This window comes from Triticum aestivum, chromosome 6A (genome assembly GCF_018294505.1).
Source record: "Triticum aestivum cultivar Chinese Spring chromosome 6A, IWGSC CS RefSeq v2.1, whole genome shotgun sequence".
Lineage (NCBI taxonomy): Eukaryota > Viridiplantae > Streptophyta > Magnoliopsida > Poales > Poaceae > Triticum > Triticum aestivum.
In genome coordinates, this window is record NC_057809.1 from 478362520 (window position 1) to 478389666 (window position 27147).

Below are 27147 nucleotides of genomic sequence, written 5' to 3' on the forward strand. Positions count from 1 at the left end.
AATGGCTGAAAAGAAAGACGGTGAGGGGGAAAGGGGCTCCTGGATCTAACCTGCTGTTGTTGAACACTGGCATGTCCCGTAGCCGGAAAGGCAAAGCTGAAAATTCCAAGTCGTCACCGCAGCCGAAGACAAGGTCCATCCAAAAACCGGACGTGACGACCGAAAGAGAGCAATCCCGCTCAGGTCCATGGCTCCATGCCCAATTTTGCCTAGCTCGCTCACCTTCCTTCATCGGCCGCCTATATAAGCCCTCCCTCGCGCGCGCATCCCCTTGCACCGCTCTCACCAACCAAGCACGAATCTGTTTCTTCTGCCAACGATTCCGTCGCCTCGGCGCCGGACACAGCGGCTTGTCTCGTGGCAGACGGAACGGAGTCAATCCAGCAATCAGCCGGGCGGATCCCGAGACGTCCCTCTCCCTCCTGAGCTCGTGCCAGCGCAGGCAGCTAGCTCCTCTGTTTCGCGGAGGCCATGTCGTCCTGCTCCGACTCCACGGTCACCATGTCGTACCGGCATGGTGAGTATGCGGGCGATGGCATCACGGCCCCTTTGCTCCCCATTGCGGAGGTGGTCGTGCCCATGGAGGAGCTGCCGCCTGTGCTCACTTGCAAGCCGCCAGGTCGGCTTGCCAGAGCGGTGAAGGAAGCCTGGTCCGTTTCTTTGTCCTTGGCATTCCCCATGCTGCCGTCGATGTCGGCCGCCGCGGCCGGGGAGGAGGCGCGGTCCATACTGGGCCTCGCGATGCCGATGATCCTCACGGGGCTGCTGCTCTACCTCCGGTCCATGATTTCGATGCTCTTCCTCGGCCGCCTCGGGGGCCTGGCGCTCGCCGGCGGGTCACTCGCCATCGGCTTCGCCAACATCACCGGCTACTCCGTGCTGTCTGGCCTCGCCATGGGTATGGAGCCGATCTGTGGGCAGGCCTTCGGCGCAGGCCATTACGAGCTCCTCGGTGTCACCATGCAGCGCACCGTGCTGCTTCTCGTCGCGGCCGCTGTTCCCATCGGCGGGCTGTGGATGCATATGCGACCTCTGCTCTTGCTCTGCGGCCAGGACGTCGGCATCGCAGCGGTCGCCGAGACCTACATTCTTTCCTCCCTGCCGGACCTCTTCCTCCAGGCATTCCTCCACCCCGTCCGCATCTACCTCCGGACGCAATCCATCAACTTGCCGCTCACCGTGTGCGCCGCGCTCGCCATTGCACTCCACCTGCCCATCAACTACGTGCTCGTCTCTGTCCTCGGACACGGCATCAGGGGGGTGGCATTTGCCTCTGTTCTCGCCAACCTAAACTTCCTTCTCCTCCTTCTTGGTTACATATTGGTCAAGGGAGTGCATAAGCGCACCGGCGGCTTTGTGTTCTCGGCCGAGAGCTTCCGTGGCTGGGGAGAGCTCGTAAGCCTCGCCCTGCCGAGCTGCGTCAGTGTCTGCCTCGAGTGGTGGTGGTACGAGATCATGATCCTCCTGTGCGGCCTGCTCGCCAACCCACAGGCCACTGTGGCCTCCATGGGAATCTTGATCCAGGCTACGTCACTCATCTACATCTTCCCTTCCTCGCTTGGCTTCGGCGTGTCCACCCGCGTCAGCAACGAACTCGGCGCAAACCGTGCCGAGCGTGCGGGCCGTGCCGCCACGGTTGGCCTCATGCTCGGGTTCGCGTTCGGCGGCGTGGCATCGGCGTTCGCGTACATGGTGCGGGGCTCGTGGGCTGGCATGTTCACGGCGGACCCGGCGATCATCACGCTCACCGCGTCCGTGCTGCCGATCCTGGGAGCATGCGAGCTCGGTAACTGTCCGCAGACGGCGGGGTGTGGCGTGCTGCGGGGCAGCGCGCGGCCCAAGGACGCCGCCAGCATCAACCTCCGGTCCTTCTACCTCGTCGGCACGCCGGTGGCTCTCGTCCTCGCGTTCTGGTTCCACTACGACTTCCAGGGCCTGTGGCTCGGCCTCCTCGCGGCGCAGGCCGCCTGCATGGTGCGCATGCTGCTGGTCATCGGGCGGACGGATTGGGCTGCGGAGGCCAAGCGCGCGCAGCAGCTCGCCGGAGCAGGCGCGGTAACGGTGGCAGTCGACACAAAACCGAGCAGCGGCAAAGGCATTCACGTCGTGAGAGTCGCGGCCGGCGGCGGCGATGAGAACTCCGGGCTGCTTATCGATGTTGTCATCGAGCAACCAAACGATCAGCGCTGACAGCTACGGCCTATTTACGATTTCGGACAACTCTTTTTTTTTCCTTCATACTTTTGGCGGGAGAGGAATCGGAGGCTGACAGAGTGACAATTTTTGTTAGCCATTGGTAATCTGTATAGAGTTTTTTAATCTTCTGATATATCGGTGCAGTATTACAGAAGTCGAAAGGATTCGCTTGCAATATGAAAGTTATCTTTTCTTCGACAAAACAGACTTCCTCACATTACTTTAGCGGCATCAAAGTGAGCATGGCTGGGTATAGAATTTGTGGTTGCATTTGCAGCCACCCCATGAATTGAATCGCTGACGAACTACAACCAACAATGTGCCGTTTAACTTTAATTAATGCATAGTGTATGACCAGCAAATACTCCATAAGTTCAAATGAGACAAATTACCATCAACGAGCTACACGCATTGGGAACTAGAATTCGAAGTCAAGCAGCAGGCTCCCATATCCCCTCTTATATCGTTCAAAAGTGTGGTTTTTTGACTGGAAGAAACAGAACAGCACCATGAAGAAGCTTGTAGTTCACCCGCAAAAAAAAATGTAGTTGGAAAGAAACTTTCAAGCTTTTGCTGCTCCTCAAATATTTATTTTGGATCAGTCGATTTTTTTACAGCAACCGGCAGGAGTTCTGGTGTTTCATTAAGATAATTGGCCAGTTTATAAGGAAACTAACCAAAGCTGTTACAACGAAAACACGCACACACACCAGCCCTGCGGCTGCCTACCCGGAGCCATGACGACCCCGCCTTACAAACCTAAGCAACGCACATTCTTCGCCCCGAGGTCGTGCTCCGCACAAGCCGACGACTAGCGCTAATGTGACCGATCAGGCTCTCTAGAGCACTGAGGTGCTCTCCAAAGCCGTTGGTTTGACTTCCCCGGCAGCCCCGAGGCAGCGCTCCAGATTTTTAGATTTTGACCGCTGCTCTAGTTAGATAGCCACCGAGCTCAAGATGCGGACACTGCTGGTGACCACAGAGTCGTCAACAAGGGCCCGTTGGGGCCTCTCTGATGATGGGGACGACGAGGTGTGCCATGCTGTCGCGGTCAAAAGGCGAAAGAAAATTGACTTGTTCAGGTGTGAGTCGGGTCAGGAATAAGAACAATATTGCCTAGATGAGGGGAGAAAAAAGAACATCAAATGTTGGATTAAAGTCAGCTGCCTCAGAGAGATAGAGCAAATCGATGAGACGAAAAAAAAACATCTAAGCTCTACCCCCAAAACATTCATGGTTTGAATAGGACGTTCACACCCCGTGTGTGTAAAAGTTGATCTTTGTGTGTGCTTGATTACCTATAGAGGCTCGTATTTTTTCAAAAAACTCTTATCTATTCATCAAACACCATGACAATACAAAGAAAATTAGAAGTAAAAAAGAAATTACATATATGCCCGTAGACCATCTAGCAACGACTATAAGCAATGGAGCAAGGCACGCCACCGTCATCGCCCCTCAATTGACGGAGTCGGACAAATTGTTGTAGTAGACAGTTGGAAAATCGTCGTACTAAGGTCCAAAAGACCAGCCACCAGAACATCAACCGTCACCGATGAAAAGATGTTTAGATCGGAAAGATCCAACCTGTAGACATATGAACACAAATGAACGAAAACATAATCCAAACAGGCCTACTGAAGAAAAACACCGACCAATTCCTGCGAGATCCGACGAAGACACACCTCCACACACCAAGTAAAAAACACCTAAAAGGAGGTAGAAGCCCTCCCAGCAGCAAGGACTAGCGGCCACCGCGCCTCCATGACCCTAAGGCCACAGAAGAGAACACTAGTGTAGAAAATGCTAGTGGCGGCATGCGGAAAACAACCTTTGTGGAGTGTTGACGGCACGCCATCAATATGGTGCCACTGATAAATAGTGGTGTTATGTAGCCCCCCACACCACTAGTAACAAATATACTAGTGGCATGGGTTCCCCTCCATCAACGACACAAAATGACAATTGACATAACAACATTACTCAACTTAGCACAACAGTTTGACGGGTTAGCTAGGCAATTAATTTACAATAGCACATTAAACTAGTTAGATAGGTAATCAACTTAGCACATGGTAGTTTAAAAAATAAGATACATAAGAACTCAATCAACTTAACATAAAAAGCATTAGTGTTCACTCATTTAGGATTGCCTTGACCTTGAGAAACTTTTGCCGATTCACATTTCCAGCTTTGAGCAGATCAATGATCATATTTTCAGCTCTTTCCTCTTCTTCTTCGGTCGATTTGTCTCATCGTTCAACCGAGCCCTCTCATCAATCAGATTAGCCCTCTCCTACTATAGCACATCCCTCACCTCCTTCGGCTTCGTGATGATAGTTTCTTGAGTGGCCAGAATCTGCTTATTGAGCTTGCCTAGACCCCCTTCCCTCCATTTGAATCTCTTTGTAGCCCCAACAAAGAATCAATAGATGAAATGTTTGCGGTCACCATGCATGAGATATAATTAGTTGTACACCTATGAAAATAAACATATAAAACCACAAAAAGAGTACAAAAGGGAAAGAAAAGGAGATAAAGATTGTAAACGTCCATTAATAAAACAGATATAATGCATCTATGCATGAAAGCATGTCCACTCAAATTTTGGGTCTTGTATCACTCAAATTTCACTCTGTCAATCTGTCTGGAAGCAAAACATCATAGCTACATGGAACTTCTATTTGCTACAAACACCACTTAGCTACAAATATAGCAAAAGCCGAAAGACACACCATGCATCTATTTCAACGACCAAATTGTTGGAAATATTCCCTAGAGACAATAATATTGTATTATGAATATTTTCATATTCATAATTAAGAGTTTATATTCCATGCTATAACTGTTATGATCCTGGAATATGCGATTCAGTGGAAAACTCATGTGCACAATCGAATGATAAACAGTAAAATAAGATCCCAGTCTCACCTCTAAGACTAGCTCACGTGTTGTTGGTGATCATGTTTTCTAAATCTTAGGATATCGTGAAGTGTAACAATAGTCCTATAACAACTTGGAGAATATGAAGTTAGAAGAACGATCATATTGAATGCACCCAAACTTGTTTGTCATACTTTGAGATAATATCCTCAGAAGTCAACTATTATAACAGAGAGAGTTAATGTGTGATTTAGTTCCTTAGACCTTGAGAGTATCAAAGTCACTTCTTACCATACGATGAACTTTGGGGTTGCTCAAACGTCATCTGTAACACTATGATCATAATGACACTTACATGTCCATCGGAAAGTTTCACAAGGGATTAGATACCTCGAGAATGGGATTTGCTCCTCCAATGATAGAGAGATATCCTTAGGGCCCTCTTGATGTGATGGGATTCATCATCGTCTGTCCATATGATAACCCACAAGTATAGGGGATCATTTGTAGCCTTCGATAAATAAGAGTGTCGAACCCAACGAGGAGCTAAAGGCAGAACAAATATTCCCTCAAATTCTATCGACCATCGATACAACTCTACGCACACTTGACTTTTATTTTATCGGAAACAAGTATGAAACTATTTTGTAGGTGTGATGCTAGAACTATTTTGCAAGAATAAAACTAGAAGTACCTTGCAAGATAATAAAAGTTAGGTGTTTACTAAAAGGGTTTTTTGTCAACAAGAAAGTTATTTGTCCCTAGGCAATCGATAACAAGTGCCGGTAATCATTCTTTCAACTCTGTATGAGGGATAGGCATGAGCTAACATACTTTCTCTACTTGTATCATATGCACTTATGATTGGAACTCTAGCAAGCATCCGCAACTAGTAAAGATCATTAAGGTCGTGAAACCCAACCATAGCATTAAGTATCAAGTCCTTTTTATCCCATACGCCATAGCCCACCTACTCGGATTTAAGCGAACCATGAACATATTGCAACACCCTACAGCGGGGGGGCCTCACGTTTGCGCGAGAATGGAGGGCACCGTAGGACAACACCATAAATAAAATATACAATCATACCAACCAAGATCATGATTAACCCACAGGACAAAGCGGATTGACTCAAACATCATAGGATAACCATAGATCATTGGGAAATAATATATGGAGTTGAGCACCATGTTTAAGTAGAGACCACAGCGGGGAGAAGGGGTGTTACACTACTTCATAGATGGGGAGAAAGTTGGTGTTGACGGTAGCAAGATTGTTGATGTAGATTGTCGTCCCGATCGTTGCCCCGGTGGCATTCTGGCGCCATCGGAAGCGAGGGGGAGAGAGCCCCCTCCTTATTCTTCCTTGCCCCCCCCCTAGATGGGAGGAGAGTTCCCCCTCTGGTCTTTGGTCTCCATGGCGGAAGAGGGGTGGGAGCCCCTCCAAGATTGGATCTCCCTCCCTGTTCTCTTTTGTTTCGCGTTCCAGATCTGGCTGAAAACCATTTCTTATATTCCGGGAGATCCCTAACTCCGATTGCGCTGAGATTTTAACAGATTTTTTCCGGATATAAGCTACCTTGCGCCCGAAGTAGATCTCCAACCAACGTTCGAGGAGGGCACAACCCACCACCATGCACCAGGGGCCTCTGGCGCTCCCTGGTGTCTTGTGGGTTGTGTGGGCCTCTGTTTGCGGTGATTCTAACTCCCAAAAATCACATATATTCCAAAATAATTATCTATAAAATTTTATTGCATTTGGACTTCGTTTGATATGGATACTCTGCAATACAAACAACTTGCAGAAAGCAGGGACTGGGACTGGGCACTGGATCAATAGTTTAGTCCAATAAACCATGTAAAAAGTTGCCAAAAGTATGTAAAAGTTGAATAATATTGGCATGAAACAATCAAAAATTGTAGATATGGGGGAGACGTATCAGCATCCCCAAGCTTAATTCCTGTTCGTCCTCGAGCAGGTAAATGATAAAAAAGATAATTTTTGATGTAGAATGCTACCTAGCAAAAACTTGATCATATGTCTAGTCATGGCATGAATATTAAGACATAAGTGATCCAAAGCAATAGTCTATAGTTTGACATAAAGACATCAATACTCAGGCATCCCAACAAACAATCATGTCTTTCAAAATATCAACGCTAAAGAAAGCTATCCCTACAAAATCATATAGTCTTGTCATTTTTGTCTTCTTAACACAAAGTATTTATCATGCACAACCCCAATGACAAGCCAAGCAATTGATTCATACTTTTTAACGCGCTTCAGGTTCTTCAACCCTCACACAATACATGAGCGCAAGCCATGGGTATAGCACTACGGGTGAAATAGAGTATGATGATAGGGGTAAATATAGAGAAGACAAAAAAGTAAGAAAGTATCACATCGACGCGGCTAACCAACAAGCTATGGAGATGCCCATCAATCGATATCGATGCGAGGAGTAGGGATTGCCATGAAACGAATGCACTAAGAGCTATAAGCGTATGGAAACTCATTATGAAAACTAAGTGGGTGTGCATCTAATCCTATAATGAAAAATTCCCACTATTATATGAAAGTGACAACATAGGAGACTCTCCATATGAAAAACATGGTGCTACTTTGAAGCACAAGTGTGAAAATGATACTAACAATGCCTCTTCTCTCTTCTCTCTTTGTTTCTTTTCTTTTTTTTCTTTCTTTTTTTCTTTTTCTTTTTCTCTCATTGTCCGGAGTCTCATCCCAACTTGTAGGGGAATCATAGTCTCCATCATCCTTTCCTCACTGGGGCACTGCTCTAAAAATGAATAATGATGATCATCACACTTCTATTTACTTATAACTCAAAAGAAATAAAATTTACAACTCGATACCTATGACAAAGTATGACTCTATATGAATGCCTCTGGCATGTACCAGGATGTGCAATGATCTAGCGTAACATGTATGAAAAATGATGAACGGTGGTTGAGCCACAACTGCTATGTCAGCTATATGATCATGCAAAGCAATATGACAATGAATGCTCAAGTCATCAAATGGAAGCGGTGGAAGTTGCATGGCAATATATCTCAGAATGGCCATGGAAAAGCCATAATATGTAGGTACGGTGGCTGTTTTGAGGAAGATATAATAAGGCTTATGTGTGATAGAGCGTATTATATCACGGGGTTTGGATGCACCTGAGAAATTTGCACCACGCCCCAATGTGAGAAAGGGCAATGCACGGTACCGTAGAGGCTAGCAAATTTGCGGAAAGGTAAGAGTGCGTATAATCCATGGACTCACATTAGTCATAAAGAACTCATATACTTATTGCAAAATTTTATTAGCCCTCGAAGCAAAGTACTACTACGCATGCCCCTAGGGGGATAGATTGGTAGGAAAAGACCATCGCTCGTCCCCGACCGCCACTCATAAGGAAGACAATCAATAATAAATCATGCTCCAACTTCATAGCATAACGAGAGACTATACGTGCATGCTTCGGGAATCACAAACCTTAACACCAATATTCTTACTAAACACAACCATTTACTAGTACCTCCCACATATTCCATCTCTATATCGCAAAACTATTGCAAGGAATCAAACATATTATATTCAATGATCCATAAGTTTTATGTAGGATTTTATGACTAACCATGCAATTGACCAATTCTTGTTGACTCTCTAAATAGATATAAGTTAAGAATGAGAGTTTAATTCTTTGTACAAAATACCATGCTCTAATAAATATAAGTGAAGCAAAAAAGCATTCTTAAAACAACAGTTTTCTATGTGAAGAGATACAGGCAATCCAAACTTCAAATGATATAAGTGAAGCACATGAAGCATTCTATAAAGCCATACTCAAAAGATATAAGTCAAGTGCAATGAGCATTCTATAAATAAACCATGGACTATCTCATACCAACATGGTGCATAAAATAAAAGTGAAAACTAAATGCAAAAGACGCTCCAAGATTTGCACATATCGCATGAACGAAACAAATCCGAAAACATACCGATGCTTGTTGAAGAAAGATGGGATGCCTTTCGGGGCATCCCCAAGCTTAAACGCTTGAGTATCCTTGAATATTTACTTGGGGTGCTTTGGGCATCCCCAAGGTTGAGCTCTTGCCTCTCCTCCTTCTCCTCACATTGAGACCTCCTCGATCTTCAAACACTTCATCCACACAAAACTTAACCAAACTTTTAGTGGCGGGGTTAGTGAATATGGCAATGAAATCCCATCATGTACTGCTGCAACATTATTTTATAATTATAAACAAACCTTACCCACTGTATTATATCACAATTCTATGGCCTCAAGTCAAGGAGGCTTCAAGAAGAATTCAAACATATGCAAATAATGAAGCTATAACAACAATCTGTGAAAACAGGACATGCTGTAAAGATTTGAACATCCACCACACTTATGTAACTCAATAAATTCTAAAAAAATTAGAATAAATAAATATTTTGTATAGAAAGACAGTGCAAAAGGTTTCATAACTATTTGACGTTCCAGTAAAAAATGTAAAATCTAGCACTACAGCCAAAGTTTCTGTTTTGCACCGCACAAACCAACAAGCAATTTAATCATCCTAAAGGCAAACCTTGGCACATTATTTTTATAATACAATGGAATTGTACAAGGGGATAATTATTTTTGTTGAAAACTTTCTGTAATTAAGATTCACAAAGTTTTCATGAGTATGAACAAAGTTCAAGGAGCTCCCCCACTTCAACAATGCTTGTCTCTCTCACTTTTACTTTCCTTTTTGAAAAGTTTTGTGTTCCCCTCTGTATTTTTTTTGTTTTTAAACTATATAAAAGCACTCAACATAATAAAATGACTCTCTAAAACTTCCGGGTTGTCTCCCTGGCAGCGCTTCCTTTAAAGCCATTAAGTTAGGCATAAAGTGCTCAAGTAATGAATCCACCCGGATCCCAAGGTATATCAAAGCCAATTTTAATTAACAATGATTTGGCATTTAGTAATGAGCACAAAGAAACATATATCATGCAATGACGAAGTCTAACTCTCTTCCTATGCATCGGCATGTCATACAAGAACAATTCGTGCACATCAAGTAAAGGCCAATGCATAGTATAAGCGATTTCTTGCAATTTTATCATGTTGGAAACATAGAGAGGTGGAGATATAGTTCCTCTCTCATAATAATTGAAAGTAGGAGCAGCAAGTAAATGCATATTGCATTCATCAAAGTCATCATGTGTAGTGGTAGAACCCAACCCATCAATGTAATCCTTAATAAGTGCAAACTTCTCCAATATAGTGTACTTGGGAGAATTCAAAAAGATAATATGACTATCATGTGTGGGTGCAATAGCAATAATTTCATTCTTAATATAAGGAACTATAGCAAGTTCATATCCATAAGCATAATTCATATTGGCATCATGGCCACAAGCATAGCAAGCATCAAGTTTATCATAAAGGGATATTTCAAATGAATCAACGGGATCATAGCAATTATCATGGCATTCATCCTTTGGTAAGAACGAAGGGAAATTAAACAATGTATGAGTTGAAGAGTTACTCTCATTAGAAGGTGGGAACAGGTAGCTAATCCGTTCTTCCTCCTTTTGTTCTTCGCTCTCCTCATCATCTTTTTCATCCAATGAGCTCACAGTTTCATCAATTCCTTCTTCCATAGACTCCTGCAAAATATTAGTCTCTTCTTGGACAGTGGAGACTTTCTCAATAAATTCATCAACATCAGAATTGCACTTATAATTACCATAGCAATATTTAAGGATAGCAAAATATTCAGGTCTATAAACTGAATCATCAAAATCTTCAAACTTTTCAAACAAAGATTCAATTTCATAAGCACCCTTAAAAGCAACAAATTCTTCTATTCATTCCACATCATAGTAATCATATATACCATTAGCATAAGAAGCTAAGGTTTCATAATCATTAAATTTGCATAAAAAGGGAAGGTGTGGAGCATTCATCCTAGAGCAACAAGTATAATCATATCTAAAGCATAAATTCCAAGCATACAAATGCAACATATGAATTTGATCCCATAAAAGTTTCCCTTTTTGCGTCAAGCGATAATCCCTAAAGTATTCACGTTGATCCAATCTTACTCCCATTATCAAGTTGAATGGGGTTTTCTCGGGATTATCAAAGTATAGTGCATAATATTTTTCACATAACGAGCATCGAGGGTTTTAGGAGGTTCCCCATCTCCATGAGTAGCAAGTACAACTAATTTTTTTTGGTATTTCGTGTTCCATATCCATAACTAAAGATAGAGAAAAACTTAGAACAGGAAATCAAAACTACTTAGTGATAACGCAAACAAGCACACACGGGAATATTCACCCCACGCTATTGCTCCCCGAGAACGGCGCCAGAAAAATGTCTTGATAACCCACAAGTATAGGGGATCATTTGTAGCCTTCTTCGATAAATAAGAGTGTCGAACCCAACAAGGAGCTAAAGGCAGAACAAATATTCCCTCAAGTTCTATCGACCATCGATACAACTCTACGCACACTTGATGTTTGCTTTGTCGGAAAAAAGTATGAAACTCTTTTGTAGGTGTGGTGCTAGAACTATTTTGCAAGAATAAAACTAGAAGCACTTTGCAAGATAATAAAAGTTAGGTGTTTAGTAAAAGGGTTTTTGTCAACAACAAAGTTATTTGTCCCTTGGCAATTGATAACAAGTACCGGTAATCATTCTTGCAATTCTATATGCGGGAGAGGCATGAGCTAACATACGTTCTCTACTTGGATCATATGCACTTATGATTGGAACTCTAGTAAGCATCCGCAACTACTAAAGATCATTAAGGTCGTGAAACCCAACCATAGCATTAAGTATCAATTCCTCTTTATCCCATACGCCATAGCCCACCTACTCGGGTTTAATCTTCTCTCACTCTCGCAACCCACCATTAGCGAACCATGAACATATTGCAACACCCTACAACGGGGGCCCCTCACGTTTGCGCAAGAACGGAGGGCACCGTAGGACATCACCATAAATAAAATATACAATCATACCAACCAAGATCACGATTAACCCATAGGACAAAAATGGATCTACTCAAACATCATAGGATAACCATAGATCATTGGAAATCATAGATGGAGTTAAGAACCATGTTTAAGTAGAGATTACAACAGGGAGAAGGGGTGTTTTGAGGGGGAGAAAGTTGGTGTTGACGGTAGCAAGATTGTTGATGTAGATCATCGTCCCGATCATTGCCCCGGTGGCACTCCGGCGCCACCGGAAGCGATGGGGAGAGAGCCCCCCTCCTTATTTTTCCTTGGCCTCCTCCCTAGATGGGAGGAGAGTTACCCCTCTGGTCCTTGGTCTCCATGGCGGTGGAGGGGCCGGAGCCCCTCCGAGATTGGATCTCCCTCTCTGTTCTCTTCTGTTTCATGTTCCAGATCTGGCCGAAAACCGTTTGTTATATTTCGGGAGATTCGTAACTCCGATTGCACTAAGATTTTAACACGATTTTTTTTCGTATATAAGATTCCTTGTGCCCGAAGTAGAGCTCCAACTGACGTTCGAGGAGGGCACAACCGACCACCACACGCTAGGGGCCTCTGGCGCGCCCTGGTGTCTTGTGGGCTATGTGGGCCTTCGTTTGCGGTGATTCCAATGCCCAAAAATCACATATATTCCAAAATAATTCTATGTAAAAAATTATGGCATTTGGACTTCATTTGATATGGATACTCTACGATAGAAAAAACATGCAGAAAATAGAGACTGTCACTGGGCACTGGATCAATAGATTTGTCCAATAAATCATATAAAAAGTTGCCAAAAGTATGTAAAAGTTGAATAATATTGGCATGAAACAATAAAAAATTATAGATATGACGGAGACGTATCACCATACATAAGGGACTAAGTCACGGGGTTGAAGGAACATGTCAATGAGAAAGAAGAACAAACCCGATAACAAGGAGAGCGGTATAATGAAGATGTGTATTACTCAAGAGGATCCGATATATCTCACCTCAGGTTATGTGAAGTCACGCGAAGCAAAGAGAATAGAAATTGATAACTGAAGGTTCACTCGAATGGCATTCGTGTACTCATAGGGATCAATATGGACGTCCATGGTTCCACTATTGGTTATTGAATGAAAGGGGTTTTGTTCATGTCTATGTTTTAGTGAACCTACTGGGTCACAATATTATGGTAATCATGATATGTTGGGTGTTTGTAGGACATGATTAATAAGGAAATATTTATGAAATAGTTTCATTATTATTCGAAATAGTTTTAGAGGAACCGGAAGCGTTTCGGGGTCAGCAAAAGGGTTTTGGGGTTTACCGGGTAATACTAATAAATTATATATAGGTGGAAATAGTTCCGGTGATGTTAAATTAATATTAAAAGGCCCTAAATATGATTAGGAGGATTTTATATTTATTCAGATATCAACGGGCCTAAAAAGGCCAAGTGTTCGAAAGCATATTAGGCCACTTGGGCCCAATAAGAGGTGGTGCCCCCTTCCACCTTGTAGAAGGAAGGGGGAGGCCGAATTGGAGGGAGTTTCCCCTTCCTCATGACCGGACAAGGGGGGAACTTTCCCCTTGTGTGGCACCTCCTCCTCCCCCTCCAACCTACATATACTTGAGTTTTTGGCACTCTTAGATACACAAGTTTTTGGAGCCTCCTCTAGTTCTAGTTCTAGCTGATCCAATTAGAGCTAGATCTAGATCATCTCTATTCCTCGTAATTAGAAGCCTAATGTTGTTTTAATCTCCTTCCTCTATCATGGTTCACTAAAGACCATAGATTTCGGGAACATTCCCCAAACTAAATCCTCATTATTTTCCTCCCACATTTATTGGAGTTGAGGTTTCACAATCATGGTCAACATGATAGCCTGGGAAAAGGAACTTATAAAGGAACTATTTTTCCCAGAAGATGTTTGTTACGTCAAAAAGTAATATAACATATCTCTCGGCGTACCTTTGTTTATAAAACCGTATAGCCGGGTTGCCTTGTCTATCGTAAATCTTTGCCCTCATAAAGGCTTTATAAAGTGGGAAAACACTCCCTGTCTACTACCGAGGAGGTTGAAGCCGATGGTCGGTCAAGAGCCCCTTTACGCTCTTGGACTTTGTCAATGCCTTGCTATTTTTATTGCACACCTCGGGTTTGAAGTTTTTCCCGTGCGGCGGTGTCCTCTTGCATCCGAGCTCTAATGCAGGACCACATCCGAGTTATCTTATTGCAGCTGAGCTCCAACGTCGGTCTACATCCAAGGTGTCACAAATTTTCTCAGTCTTAAAAAGTTTTAAAGGAGTTCAGCCGAGCTTAATGCCAAAAACGTCCTCTAGAGAGCCAACCACTTGTATCCGAGCTCTATGCTGGTCTGCTTTCGAGGTGGCACACCACCTCGGCCATGGGCTGTTTTGCGGATGTTTTTTAATTGGTGCCATTTATTATGTGTCGACATGTATAGCCAGTAGCCCTCAAGGTGTGGGTCGGCCTAAAATCTGAGATGCACGTGAAGGAAAGCCGACCCACACCTTGAGGGCTATTGGCTATACATGTCGACACATAATAAATGGCACCAATTAAAAAACATCCGCAAAAACAGCCCATGGCCGAGGTGGTGTGCCACCTCGAAAGCAGTCCAGCATAGAGCTCGGATACAAGTGGTTGGCTCTCTAGAGGACGTTTTCGGCATTAAGCTCGGCTGAACTCCTTTAAAACTTTTTAAGATTGAGAAAATTTGTGACACCTCGGATGTAGACCGACGTTGGAGCTCAGCTGCAATAAGACAACTCGGATGTGGTCCTGCATTAGAGCTCGGATGCAAGAGGACACCGCCGCACGGGAAAAACTTCAAACCCGAGGTGTGGCATAAAAATAGCAAGGCATTGACAAAGTCCAAGAGCGTAAAGGGGCTCCTCTGATGCCCGAGGTATGAACTCTTCGGATACACTATCGGCGTTTTGGGAACGGGGGTCCCCAGACTTTCCTGCCTACGGCCTGCGACGTGGCTCAAGTGGGGGCCCAACACGGCCCATCTTCATCAGCTCAAGCTCAAGACCCTCGCGAGGAGCCAAGCCTCGCGGGGCGGACGACAGGAAGCTTCCTCAGAGGCGGCCTCATCAGGCAGGCTCGCGAGGAGGCGGAGAGATCAAGGCAGGGGTACCTCGCGAGGAGCCCGTGACGCAAGCCATGACGATCGAGACCAGGTGGGCACCAGGCGGGCGCCGGCCTGCGCAGTGTCCTTGTTTCCCCTTTGGTGCAAAGGGGGCAAGCACAGGCCAATGCATCGGGCAAAGGTTACCATTCCGGTGCAACGAGACCAAGACCAGCAGAGCGGCAGGACGGAGGTCACCGTGGAGCCCAAGACGGCGTCATCACTAGTACTTTTGGCAGCCGAAGACCACCTTTGGTTAGGATAACTTGTACTAGATGTTCCGCTTCAAAATGGCCAATTGTTGGCGCCCTTCCCGCTCATTATTTGGGGAGAGGCCCAGGGCCTCTATAAGTAGAACTAGCCACACAGAGTAGAGGGACATCTAGAAATCTGGTAGAGCCCTAGCAGAGAGAGAGAGAGGCGACTGAACTCACCCTAGCAGTTCATCGCACCAGCTCAAGAACACCTCTCGCGAGGCTGTTCTTCCCTTGTACTGTTCATCAGCAGCCCCTGAGGCAATCCACCACACCACACACTAGAGTAGGGTATTACAGCACAACGGTGGCCCGAACCAGTATAAACCTCATGTCCCTTGTGTCGTTCGTTATTTCCAGCTTAGATCACGCGAGGAGATCGGACGTAGATCAGTAGGGGAGAGATCTCCGCGCACACCCTAGTGTTCGAACCTCAAGGGTCTGCCGAAACCCGAAATCTGACATTTGGCGCGCCAGCTAGTGGGAGCGCCAGAATCTTTCTTCCGTTGTTCGCGTGTGATCTTCCATCGTGTCCATGGCTGACGCTCATCGGGCTCGCACCGAGCGCCGGGCTGCTCTCACCACCCGCGTCGCCCAGACAGCGCACGTCGGCGGATGTCCTCATCGTTCCCCGTCGCTTGCCGCCAATGCCGCCACTGGCTTGGCGGGGAACGGGCAGCAGGCCTTGTCCCAGCATCCTTCGATATGGCGGGAGGGCCGCACCGCCACACCGTCGCTGACTCCAGCCGCTTCGTCGTCCCACGCCCGTCGCGCCCCCACGGACGCGCACGCCGCGCTGCTCCTGGCAAGAGAGCTCTTACACTACCGCCCCGTCGACGACCTCTACGAGGACTGGCTCGCCCGCATCACCGAGCTCGTCAGCGCCGCAGGGGGCTCCCCCTTGTCGTCCCTCTCGCTGCCTCGCCCTCCATTCCGCGCAGGAGGCGGGGATCAGGAGGCGCCTCCACCACCTCCTCCCCGAGAAGGCGCCCTGGCTCCAAGGCGCGTAGCCCCAGGGCGAGACCCTCCGTGTCCAGCACCTGCGTAGCAAGAAATGAGCTGCCAAGAGATCCCTCGTCCCCAAGAAGGTGCTCGCGTGCTCCCAGTGCCGGCGCGTCAAGATCGCGTCCCTGCACCTCTACGCCAAGACCCCGCGCTGCTCCAAGCGGCGGCGCGCGGTAATCCCCAGGAACAAGCCCAGCACCAGCAAAAGGCACCGGTGGCCACGGCAGGCTGCCGCGCCCTCACCCCCGAGCTACGCGGCGTCGCATGGCCAGGCAAGTTCAAGCCTGACCTGCCCCCTCACTACGATGGCACGGCGGACCCTGCGGAGTTCCTACAGCTCTACGAGCTGTGCATCGAAGCCGCCAACGGAGACGAAAGGGTCATGGCGAACTGGTTTCCCATGGCGCTCAAGGACGGGGCCCGCACCTGGCTCCTGAACCTGGCTCCTGGGACGAGATGCGCACTTGCTTCATCGCCAACTTCCAGGGCACTCGCGACCGGCCCCTGGCCGTGAGCGATCTACGCCGCATCAAGCAGTAGCAAGGGGAAACCCTGCAGAAATACATCCAGCGCTTCAACAACGCTCGCCTCAAGACCCCCAAGGTGACTGAAGAAGCCCTCATCTCGGCCTTCTTCGATGGCGTACGCGACATCAAGATGAAGGAGGAGCTTGCAATCCATGAAGACCTGTGCACATCCCTGGAGTTGTTCAACTTGGCGACCAAGTGCGCCAGGCTAAAGAAGGGCGCCTTTCCCTCCTCGAACTCCCGGCTGCCGACCCAGAAGAGAAGAAGCCCAAGGCCAAGGACGTGAAGCGCAAGGGGGCTGCCGTGCTTGGAGCGGAGACAGACACCAAGCGAGGCAGGGATCGGCCTGAGTCATCCAAGGGCAGCCGGTACTACGTGTACCATGACCTCCACACCCACAACACCAATGAATGTCAAGAGCTCAGGGCCATGAGAGATGGACGTGTCGGCCGACGCCCCGAGCGCAACGACAGGGGCTATGGCCGAGGAGGAGGAAGAGGTGGCAGACGATGGGAAGACCGTGGCCCTCGCCAAGGGTGGCGTGACCGACCTCGCGAGGATCACTGGCAGGACCAGCCTCGTGAGGGAGGCTGGAGAGGTCAGCCTCGTGAGGATCGCCCGCACGGCAACGCAGGCCTTCCTCCTCTGCCGCCACCGCCAAGGAAGAACGAAGACCAACATCAAGACGAGGGAGTTAGGGGCTTCCAGGAGCCACGCGCAATCGCTTGCATCTTGGGTGGCGTGCAGGCCCCAGCCTCACAATGCATTTTCAAGCAGTTTGCTCACGAGGTGAATGCAGTCCTCCCCAAGCTTGAGGCCACGCGCCCTCTCAGGTGGTCTGCGTGTGCTATCAAGTTCAGCTCATCGGATCAGCTCAAGTGCGCGGCAACGGCCGGAGTCCTCCCGATGCTTTGCTCCCCAGTCATCAGCAATGTGCAGGTCACCATGACCCTCATTGACGGTGGAGCAGGACTCAACGTCCTGTGCGTCGAGACGTTCGACAATCTCCAAGTGCCGTACAATCAACTTCAGCCAACCAAGCCATTCTCAGGAGTCACTGATGGTTCCACTGTTCCGATAGGGCAGGTTCGCCTTCCAGTCACCTTTGGGCAGCGTAACAACTACCGCACCGAGCTCATCGACTTCGACGTCGCCCACATCCGTCTGCCATACAATGCCATCCTCGGGTACCCAGCCCTGGCCAAGTTCATGGCAGTGACTCACCATGGATACAGTGTCCTCAAGATGCCAGGAAGCGGTGGAATCATCACCGTACCCTGTGAAGAAAGGGACGTAGTGTGTTCACTCGAGCGCGCATTCCAAGCTGCAGCAATCGAAGACCCGGACCACAGAAACGGAAGACTTCCCGAGGCGACCCCCAAGAAGAAGAAGGTTTCGCCTGGCCTAAGCCATAAGGAGGCAGGCGCCTCCGGAGGTGTTGGGTCAGGATCTGCGCCCAATCAGGGAGCGCCACCCTCTCTCGCATAGGAAGGTGCGCCCGGCGCCCTCCTCAAGCAGGGCTCGGGGGCTCTTTCTTGGAGAGCCACTGACCTTGCCGAGGTCGTGAGGGAGGTGCTCGGGCACCATGTAACACCCTCGATGCGACTATAGCTCCCATGTGTCGAGGCATGACTTAGAGACATAATCGCATTGAAGGCATATGTCGCAAATTAGGCAATCTTCACAACATCCCATGTAATATGATAATAAAAGGGGAGATAACATAGTTGGCTTACACTCGCCACGTCAATCAAGTACATAAATAACATTACATCATCCAAACACTCATGGCCCAACTACGGCGCCAAAATAAAATAGAACCCAACATGCGACACGGTCCCAATCACCCCCAACTGGGCACCACTACTGATCATCAGGAAAGGAAACATAGTAACGTTGAGAGTCTTCGTCAAACTCCCACTTGAGATCAAGCGCGTCTCCTGGAGCGGAATCATCAGGCCCTGCATCTGGTGTAATAGTAATCTGTGAGCCACAGGGACTCAGCAATCTCGCACCCTCGCGATCAAGACTATTTAAGCTTATAGGTAAAGGCAAGGTAAATATGTGGAGCTGCAGCAAGTGACTAGCAAGTAAGGTGGCTATCTTATTCGCAAAAGAGAGCGAGAAGAGGAGGCAAAGCGCGAGCGAGAAACTAGAGAGCAACCTGCGCAAACATTACTCCAACACAGTGTCCACTTCCCGGACTCCACCGAGAAGAGGCCATCACGGTAACACACTCAGTTGATTCATTTTAATTACGTTAAGGTTCAAGTTATCTACAACCGGACATTAACAAATTCCCATCTACCCATAACCGCGGGCATGACTTTTGAAAGTTCAAATCCCTGCAGGGGGGTCCCAACTTAGCCCATGACAAGCTCTCACGGTCAACGAAGGAATAGACGACCTCCCAAGACATTCCGATCAGACTCGGTATCTCGGTTCTTCAAGACACTTCAACAGGTTAAAACAAGACCAGCAACACTGCCCGAATGTGCCGACAAATCCCGATAGGAGCTGCACATATCTCTTTCTCAGGGCACACTCAGATAGGTCAAGCTACGAGTAAAACCAACCCTCAAGTTGCCCCGAGGTGGCCCCGCAGGCTGCCCAGTTCGGACCAACACTCAGAGGAGCACTGGCCCAGGGGGGGTTAAAATAAGATGACCCTTGAGTCTGCAGAACCCAAGGGAAAGAAAAGGCTAGGTGGCGAATGGTAAAACCAATGTTGGGCATTGCTGGAAAAGCTTTAATCAAGGAGAACTATCAAGGGGTTCCCATTATAACCCAACCGTGTAAGGAACGCAAAATCCGGGGACATAACACCGATATGACGGAAACTAGGGCGGCAAGAGTGGAACAAAACACTAGGCGAGAGGCCGAGCCTTCCACCCTTTACCAAGTATATAGATGCATTAAGATAAACATAGCAATATAATGATATCCCAACAAGTAAATAAATGTTCCAACAAGGAACGGCCTCCGATCTTCACCTGCAACTAGCAACGCTATAAGAGGGGATGAGCAAAGCGGTAACATAGCCAATCAACGGTTTGCTAGGACATGGTGGGTTAGAGGTTTGACATGGCAATTTGGGAGGCTTGAAATCAAATGGTAGGCATCGTAGCATTGGCATAGCAAAAGAGCGAGCAAACTAGCATAGCAAAGATAGTAGTGATTTCGAGGGTATGATCATCTTGCCTGCACAGTTGTCAGAGTTGACTGGATCCTCAAAAGCAAACTCAACGGGCTCCTCATTAGCGAACTCATCTCCCGGCTCTACCCAAACAAGACAAACAAGCAACAAGGACACAATCAACCACGTGCAAGGATCAAGCAATATGATGCAATGATGATATGCTATGCGGGATGCGATACGGGATGCAAAATGCAAGATATGACAGGAAATGCATGAACCTGGCCTCAACCTGGAATTCCAAGTGTGCCACTGGAAAGATGAGATGAAATCGCTTGAAAACGATATAAAGAACGCCGGAATCGGAGTTACGGTTTGGAAAAGGCAAGCGTTTCAAATATGACACCGGTCTGCGATTTACAGCAAGTAGCCATCTAAATGCAATGAGATGAACATGCTACAGCACCCAAACATGACAACAAATTACATTTCAGGGATGCATTCAAGATGCTTAACAAAAGTCTAGCACTGAGCTACGGCCAATTCATCCATTAACAGGTTCAAACAAGCATGGCAAAAATGCATATGGCAAACATATCTCAGACTTAGTGAAATTAACACTTGTCTGGAATCTCAGATCAGGTACTCTCTTCGGAGCAACAAAACTACATGCTACAGGACCTGAACATGGCAAAGTAAAGCATGGCATGGAGCTACTCAAAGAGCTTAACAAAAGTCCCTTAGAGACCTTGAGCCAAAAAGGACCAGAAAATACAATTGCAAGCATGTGAACATAGCAAAAACATAATCAGTTTTCAGACTTGGTGAAAACTGACACATGCTGAAACATAACTCAAGTAGGTGTTCACGAGCTCGATGCACTCACTACTGTGCAAGTCATGACAAGACAAGCATATATCCACTAAGAACACACAAAATGAAAGCTAGACATGGCAAGAACAATAACATATCATGCACGGACCAACTACAACATCATCGGCAAAATTGCAAACAAGTTGACAATCTGCCCAGATTCACAAAGTAGCAAAAGTAGAGCTCGATTGACTCAAGCTAGGGTGCTCCATAATTGCAAACAAAGACATGGATGGATAGAACACTACAATATTAACAAAACATCCTTACTGATCATCCTCAAAAGAGGCACGGATCACTAGGAAACAACATGAACATATGGCATCATGAGACAAACAGATCAAGGACTTAGTGGAATTGCTAAGTCCCTGAAAACAGAATTAACAAGTGCACCACTTTGCAAGCTTGTACTAGTCACCAAACACATCACAAAAATACATGGGTTGCACCTCTGGAAAGATGACAAAACCCTTAACAAAACATATGTAGAGCATCAGGGCATATCATGCACACATTAATCATGGCAAAAATGACAAAAACCTAAATGGAGTAGCAGATCTAACAATTAACTCAAATAGCCCTCTTCTAACAGCATTTCGGGCATCAAGATGAACTTAAATAAAAATGATGCAATGGAATGAAATGATGTACTCTCTGAGATGAACATTTTGATATGCTATATGCATGAATCAGAGCTACGGATGCAAAGTTATGGGGCTATGAACATGAGCACTTGGATCTGAGAATTTCGGGACTTAGAGAAAAATCACCCTAGGGTTTACTGTTCACGGATCTGGATCGGGCACGGAAATCGAGGAACGCCGGAATCTTCACCGGAGTAGAGGCTCGAGGTCGCCGGAGTCCGGCCGGAGGAGAGGAAGGGCTCGCCGGCCCCGGGCGAGGACGATGGCGGCGGGGCTCCCACGGCGCGGGGCGCCGGCGGCTGGCCAGGGCCGAAGTGGGCGGGGCCGGTGCGGTCGGTGGCCGGGCCGGGCGGTGGGCGGCGGCGCGTGCGCGCCGGCCCGGCGGCGGCGGAAGGCATCGGCTGAGGGAGAGACGAGGAGGCGCGGGGCGCCCGGGAGATGGGCCTCGGGGGCCCCGGCCGGGCCGAACGGGCCGGCGGGACTGAGGTGGCGGCGATGCAGTCCTGCGGGGCGCAGACCAACGGCGTGGCGACACGTGGCGGCGGCGGGGGCAGGTCGGACGTGTCCGTCGGCGACAATTTTTGTCCGGCGGCGCGTGGAGACGAAGGAGACTAGGGTTTCGTCCGGATTTGGAATGGGGAAGGTATAAATAGGCATAGAGGGAGCTAGGAGAGTCCAAATGAGGTGCGGTTTTCGGCCACGCGATCGTGATCGAACGCTCTAGGTGATGGAGCAAGTTTAGGTGGGTTTTGGGCCAAATTGGAGGGGTGTTGGGCTGCAACACACACGAGGCCTTTTCGGTCCCTCGGTTAACCGTTGGAGTATGAAACAAAGTCCAAATGATACGAAACTTGACAGGCGGTCTACCGGTAGTAAACCAAGGCCGCCTGGCAAGTCTCGGTCCAATCCGGAAATGTTTAATCCCCACACATGAAAGAATGGTAGAAACAACCACCGAAGGAGAACGAAGCGCCGGAATGCAAAACGGACAACGGGGAAAATGCTCGAATGCATGAGATGAACATGTATGCAAATGCAATGCACATGATGACATGATATGAGATGCATGACAACGATAACAACATAGGGAGACAAAGAACCCGAACCCGAGAAAAATAAAATAACTTAACGCCGAAACGACAAGAGTTGGAGTACAACTTGGGAAAGTTACATCCGGGGTGTTACAACACTCCACTACTACGAAAGGATCTCGTCTCGAGATCTAGGACTGAAAGAATGCCGGGTACTCAAAACGGAGGTGATCCTCGCGTTCCCAGGTAGCTTCACGGTTGGAATGGTGTGACCACTTGACTTTGAGAAATTTGATTGACTTGTTGCGAGTCTTGCATTCAATCTTTTCAAGAATAGCAACTGGGTGCTCACGATAAGAGAGATCTTCTTGGAGCTCAATGTCCTAGAAGTTGACTGTGCGGTCAGGAGTCTTGAAGCACTTTCGGAGCTGAGAGACATGGAACACGTCATGAACATTTGCAAAGTTCGAAGGAACACGTCATGAACAATCTTGAAAGGTCCCACGTATCTGGGGGCAAGCTTCCCTTTGATACCGAAGCGACGAGTACCTTTCATAGGAGAGACACGGAGGTAAACATGATCTCCGATCTCGAAAGCCAAATCACGGTGCTTACTATCATAGTAGCTCTTCTGACGTGATTGGGCTGCTTTGAGGTTATCACGAATGACTTTGCACATTTCCTCTGCCTCTGTGGTTAAGTCATTACCCAAAAGCTGACGTTCACCGGTTTCAGACCAGTTGAGAGGGGTACGACACTTCCTGCCATACAGAATTTCAAATGGGGCCTTGCCCGAACTTGCTTGAAAACTGTTGTTGTAGGAGAATTCAGCATAAGGAAGACAATCCTCCCACTTCATGCCGAAGGAGATCACACAAGCCCTGAGCATATCTTCAAGAATCTGGTTGACACGCTTGACTTGACCGCTAGTTTGAGGATGGAAAGCTGTGCTGAAGCGGATGTTGGTGCCCATGGCCTTCTGGAAAGAATCCCAAAACTTGGATGTAAAGATGCTGCCACGGTCTGAAGAGATCACTTGTGGAATACCGTGCAGAGAGACAATACGAGAGGTATAGAGTTCCGCCAATTGAGCTGCAGTGATCGACTCTTTGATAGGTAGAAAATGAGCCACTTTGGTGAGTTTGTCGATGACAACGAATATAGCATCATTGCCACGCTTGGACTTTGGAAACCCAGTCACGAAGTCCATTTCAATGTGGTCAAACTTCCATTCTGGAATGGCAAGAGGTTGGAGGAGACCTGCTGGCCTTTGGTGTTCTGCCTTCACTCTTTTGCAGACATCACATTCATTCACGAACTGAGCAATCTCGTGCTTCATTCGAGTCCACCAATAAGCTTGCTTAAGGTCCTGATACATCTTCGTGCTCCCAGGGTGGATGGAGAGGAGAGAATTGTGAGCCTCGTTCATGGTCACTTTACGGAGGTCACCTTTGGGTACCACAATACGATCCTCGAAGAAGAGAGTGTCCTTGTCATCAAGGCGGTAGCACTTGTACTTGGGTTGACTCTTGGCAATCCCAATCTTCACCTTTTTCACCATAGCATCAAGAAGCTGGGCTTGGCGAATCTGGTCTTCTAAGGTAGGAGAGACTTGAAGGTTGGCGAGGAAACCTTGAGGAACAACTTGCAGATTAAGTTTGTGGAAGGCTTCACAAAGCTCGGGTCGATAAGACTTGAGAATCAGACTATTGCAGTAAGCTTTTCTGCTCAAAGCGTCAGCAATCACATTGGCCTTGCCTAGAGTATACTCAATACTCAGATTATACTCTTGAATCATTTCGACCCATCGAGTTTGCCTGAGGTTGAGATTAGGCTGAGTGAAGATGTACTTGAGACTCTTGTGATCAGTGAAAATGTCCACTTTTCTTCCCAATAGAAGATGTCTCCAAGTCAAAAGAGCATGCACAACTGCCGCCAACTCGAGATCATGAGTGGGGTAGTTCTTCTCATTAGGCTTCAACTGTCGAGAGGTATAAGCAACAACTTTCTTCTCTTGCATCAATACTGCGCCAAGACCTTAGAGAGAGGCATCATAAAAGACCTCGTACGGCTTGGATTCATCATGCGGAGTGAGAACTGGAGCAGTGATCAATTTCTCTTTCAAAGTGTTGAAAGAAATATCACACTCCGGAGACCAAACGTACTTGACGTGCTTCTGGAGAAGATTTGAGAGAGGCTTCGCGATCTTAGAAAAGTTTTCAACGAATCTTTGGCAATAGCTTGCGAGACCGAGGAAGCTACGGAGTTGCTTCACGTTCTGAGGAGGTTCCCAATTCACAATTGCAGACACCTTCTCAGGATTCACGGCAATGCCCTTGGCAGAGATGATATGACCAAGATAAAGAACCTCATCGAGCCAAAATTCACACTTGGAGAACTTGGCATAGAACTGATGTTCCCTGAGCTTATCAAGAACCAAACGCAAGTGCTTGGCATGATCTTCCTTGTTCTCGGAGAAAACCAGAATGTCGTCAAGATAGACCAAAACGAAGTCATTGGTGTAGGCGTTGAAGATGAAGTTCATCATGCGAGAGAAAGTCGGAGGAGCGTTGACAAGGCCAAAAGACATGACAGTGTATTCATATGAACCATAGCTTGTCCTGAAAGCTGTCTTGGGAATATCTTGCTCACGAATATGAATCTGATGATAACCCATACGGAGATCAAGCTTGGAGAATACTTGGGCACCTTTGAGTTGTTCGAATAGCTCATTGATGTTGGGAAGTGGGTATTTGTTCTTGATGATCTTCTTGTTCAATGGACGGTAATCAACACAAAGTCGGTCCGTTCCATCCTTCTTCTTCACAAAAAGAACACCACAACCCCACGGAGAAGAACTAGGCCGGATGAGACCCATTTTCTCTTGAATATCGAGTTGCTTCTTCAGCTCCTTCAACTCTTCAGGTCTGATCTTGTAAGGATGTTTGCACACAGGTTCTATGCCAGGCTCAAGATCAATAACGAATTCAACTGGCCGGTGCGGAGGCATTCCTGGAAGCTCTTCTGGAAAGACGTCTTGATATTCGCAAACGACTAGAATTTGAGAGATGGCACCGAGTTCACCCTTCTCGTTAAGAGAAAACAGATGGATGGTATCATCACGAGCAGCAAAGACAATTACATCCTCAGACGAATGAGTCAATTGAATCTGCCTGGCTGCGCAATCAAGATGTGCCTTGTGCTTAGAAAGCCAATCCATTCCGAGAATAAGATCAATATCCGAGTTACCAAGAACCATTGGGGAAGAAAGGAACTTGTAATCACCCAACGTGATAGTAACATCTGGCACCTCCAGACTTGCACTCAAACATTTGCCAGGAGAAACGATATCCATTTGTTTACCCAAATGAGAAGAAACGAACTCATGCTTGGTGAAAAATGGCTTTGACATGAAACAATGCGATGCACCCGTGTCAAAAAGAACTCTTGCAGGAATATCATTAATAGGAAGGTTACCCATGATGACATCTGACGAGTCCTCTGCCTGAGCTGCATTCATCAAGTTGACCTTGGCGTGCTTGGGGTTATGCTTGACCACAGCTGTACTTGCCGATCTGACAGGAGGAGGAGGGGGAAGACGCCTCTGGTTGAAACACTTGTTGGCATAGTGACCCTTCTATTTGTTGGAAATATGCCCTAGAGGCAATAATAAATTGATTATTATTATATTTCCTTGTTCATGATAATCGTTTATTATCCATGCTAGAATTGTATTGATAGGAAACTCAGATACATGTGTGGATACATAGACAACACCATGTCCCTAGTAAGCCTCTAGTTGACTAGCTCGTTAATCAATAGATGGTTACGGTTTCCTGACCATGGACATTGGATGCCGTTGATAACGGGATCACATCATTAGGAGAATGATGTGATGGACAAGACCCAATCCTAAGCCTAGCACAAGATCATGTAGTTCGTATGCTAAAGCTTTTCTAATGTCAAGTATCATTTCCTGAGACCATGAGATTGTGCAACTCCTGGATACCGTAGGAGTGCTTTGGGTGTGCCAAACGTCACAACGTAACTGGGTGGCTATAAAGGTACACTACGGGTATCTCTGAAAGTGTCTGTTGGGTTGGCACGAATCGAGATTGGGATTTTGTCACTCCGTGTAAACGGAGAGGTATCTCTGGGCCCACTCGGTAGGACATCATCATAATGTGCACAATGTGACCAAGGGGTTGATCACGGGATGATGTGTTACGGAACGAGTAAAGAGACTTGCCGGTAACGAGATTGAACAAGGTATCGGTATACCGACGATCGAATCTCGGGCAAGTACCATACCGCTAGACAAAGGGAATTGTATACGGGATCGATCGAGTCCTTGACATCGTGGTTCATCCGATGAGATCATCGTGGAACATGTGGGAGCCAACATGGGTATCCAGATCCCGCTGTTGGTTATTGACCAGAGAA

The 27147-nt window shown here is 47.1% G+C and overlaps 1 protein-coding gene across 1 annotated transcript; it reads left to right on the plus strand.

Annotated features, from left to right (window-relative positions):
* The first annotated feature begins 289 nt into the window (after nt 1-289).
* Nucleotides 290-2363, plus strand: LOC123130789 (protein DETOXIFICATION 49-like). Its single transcript, XM_044550599.1, has one exon. It carries the CDS (start codon nt 472-474, stop codon nt 2188-2190), a length of 1719 nt encoding a protein of 572 aa, XP_044406534.1. The 5' UTR covers nt 290-471; the 3' UTR covers nt 2191-2363.
* The last annotated feature ends 24784 nt before the right edge of the window (nt 2364-27147 follow it).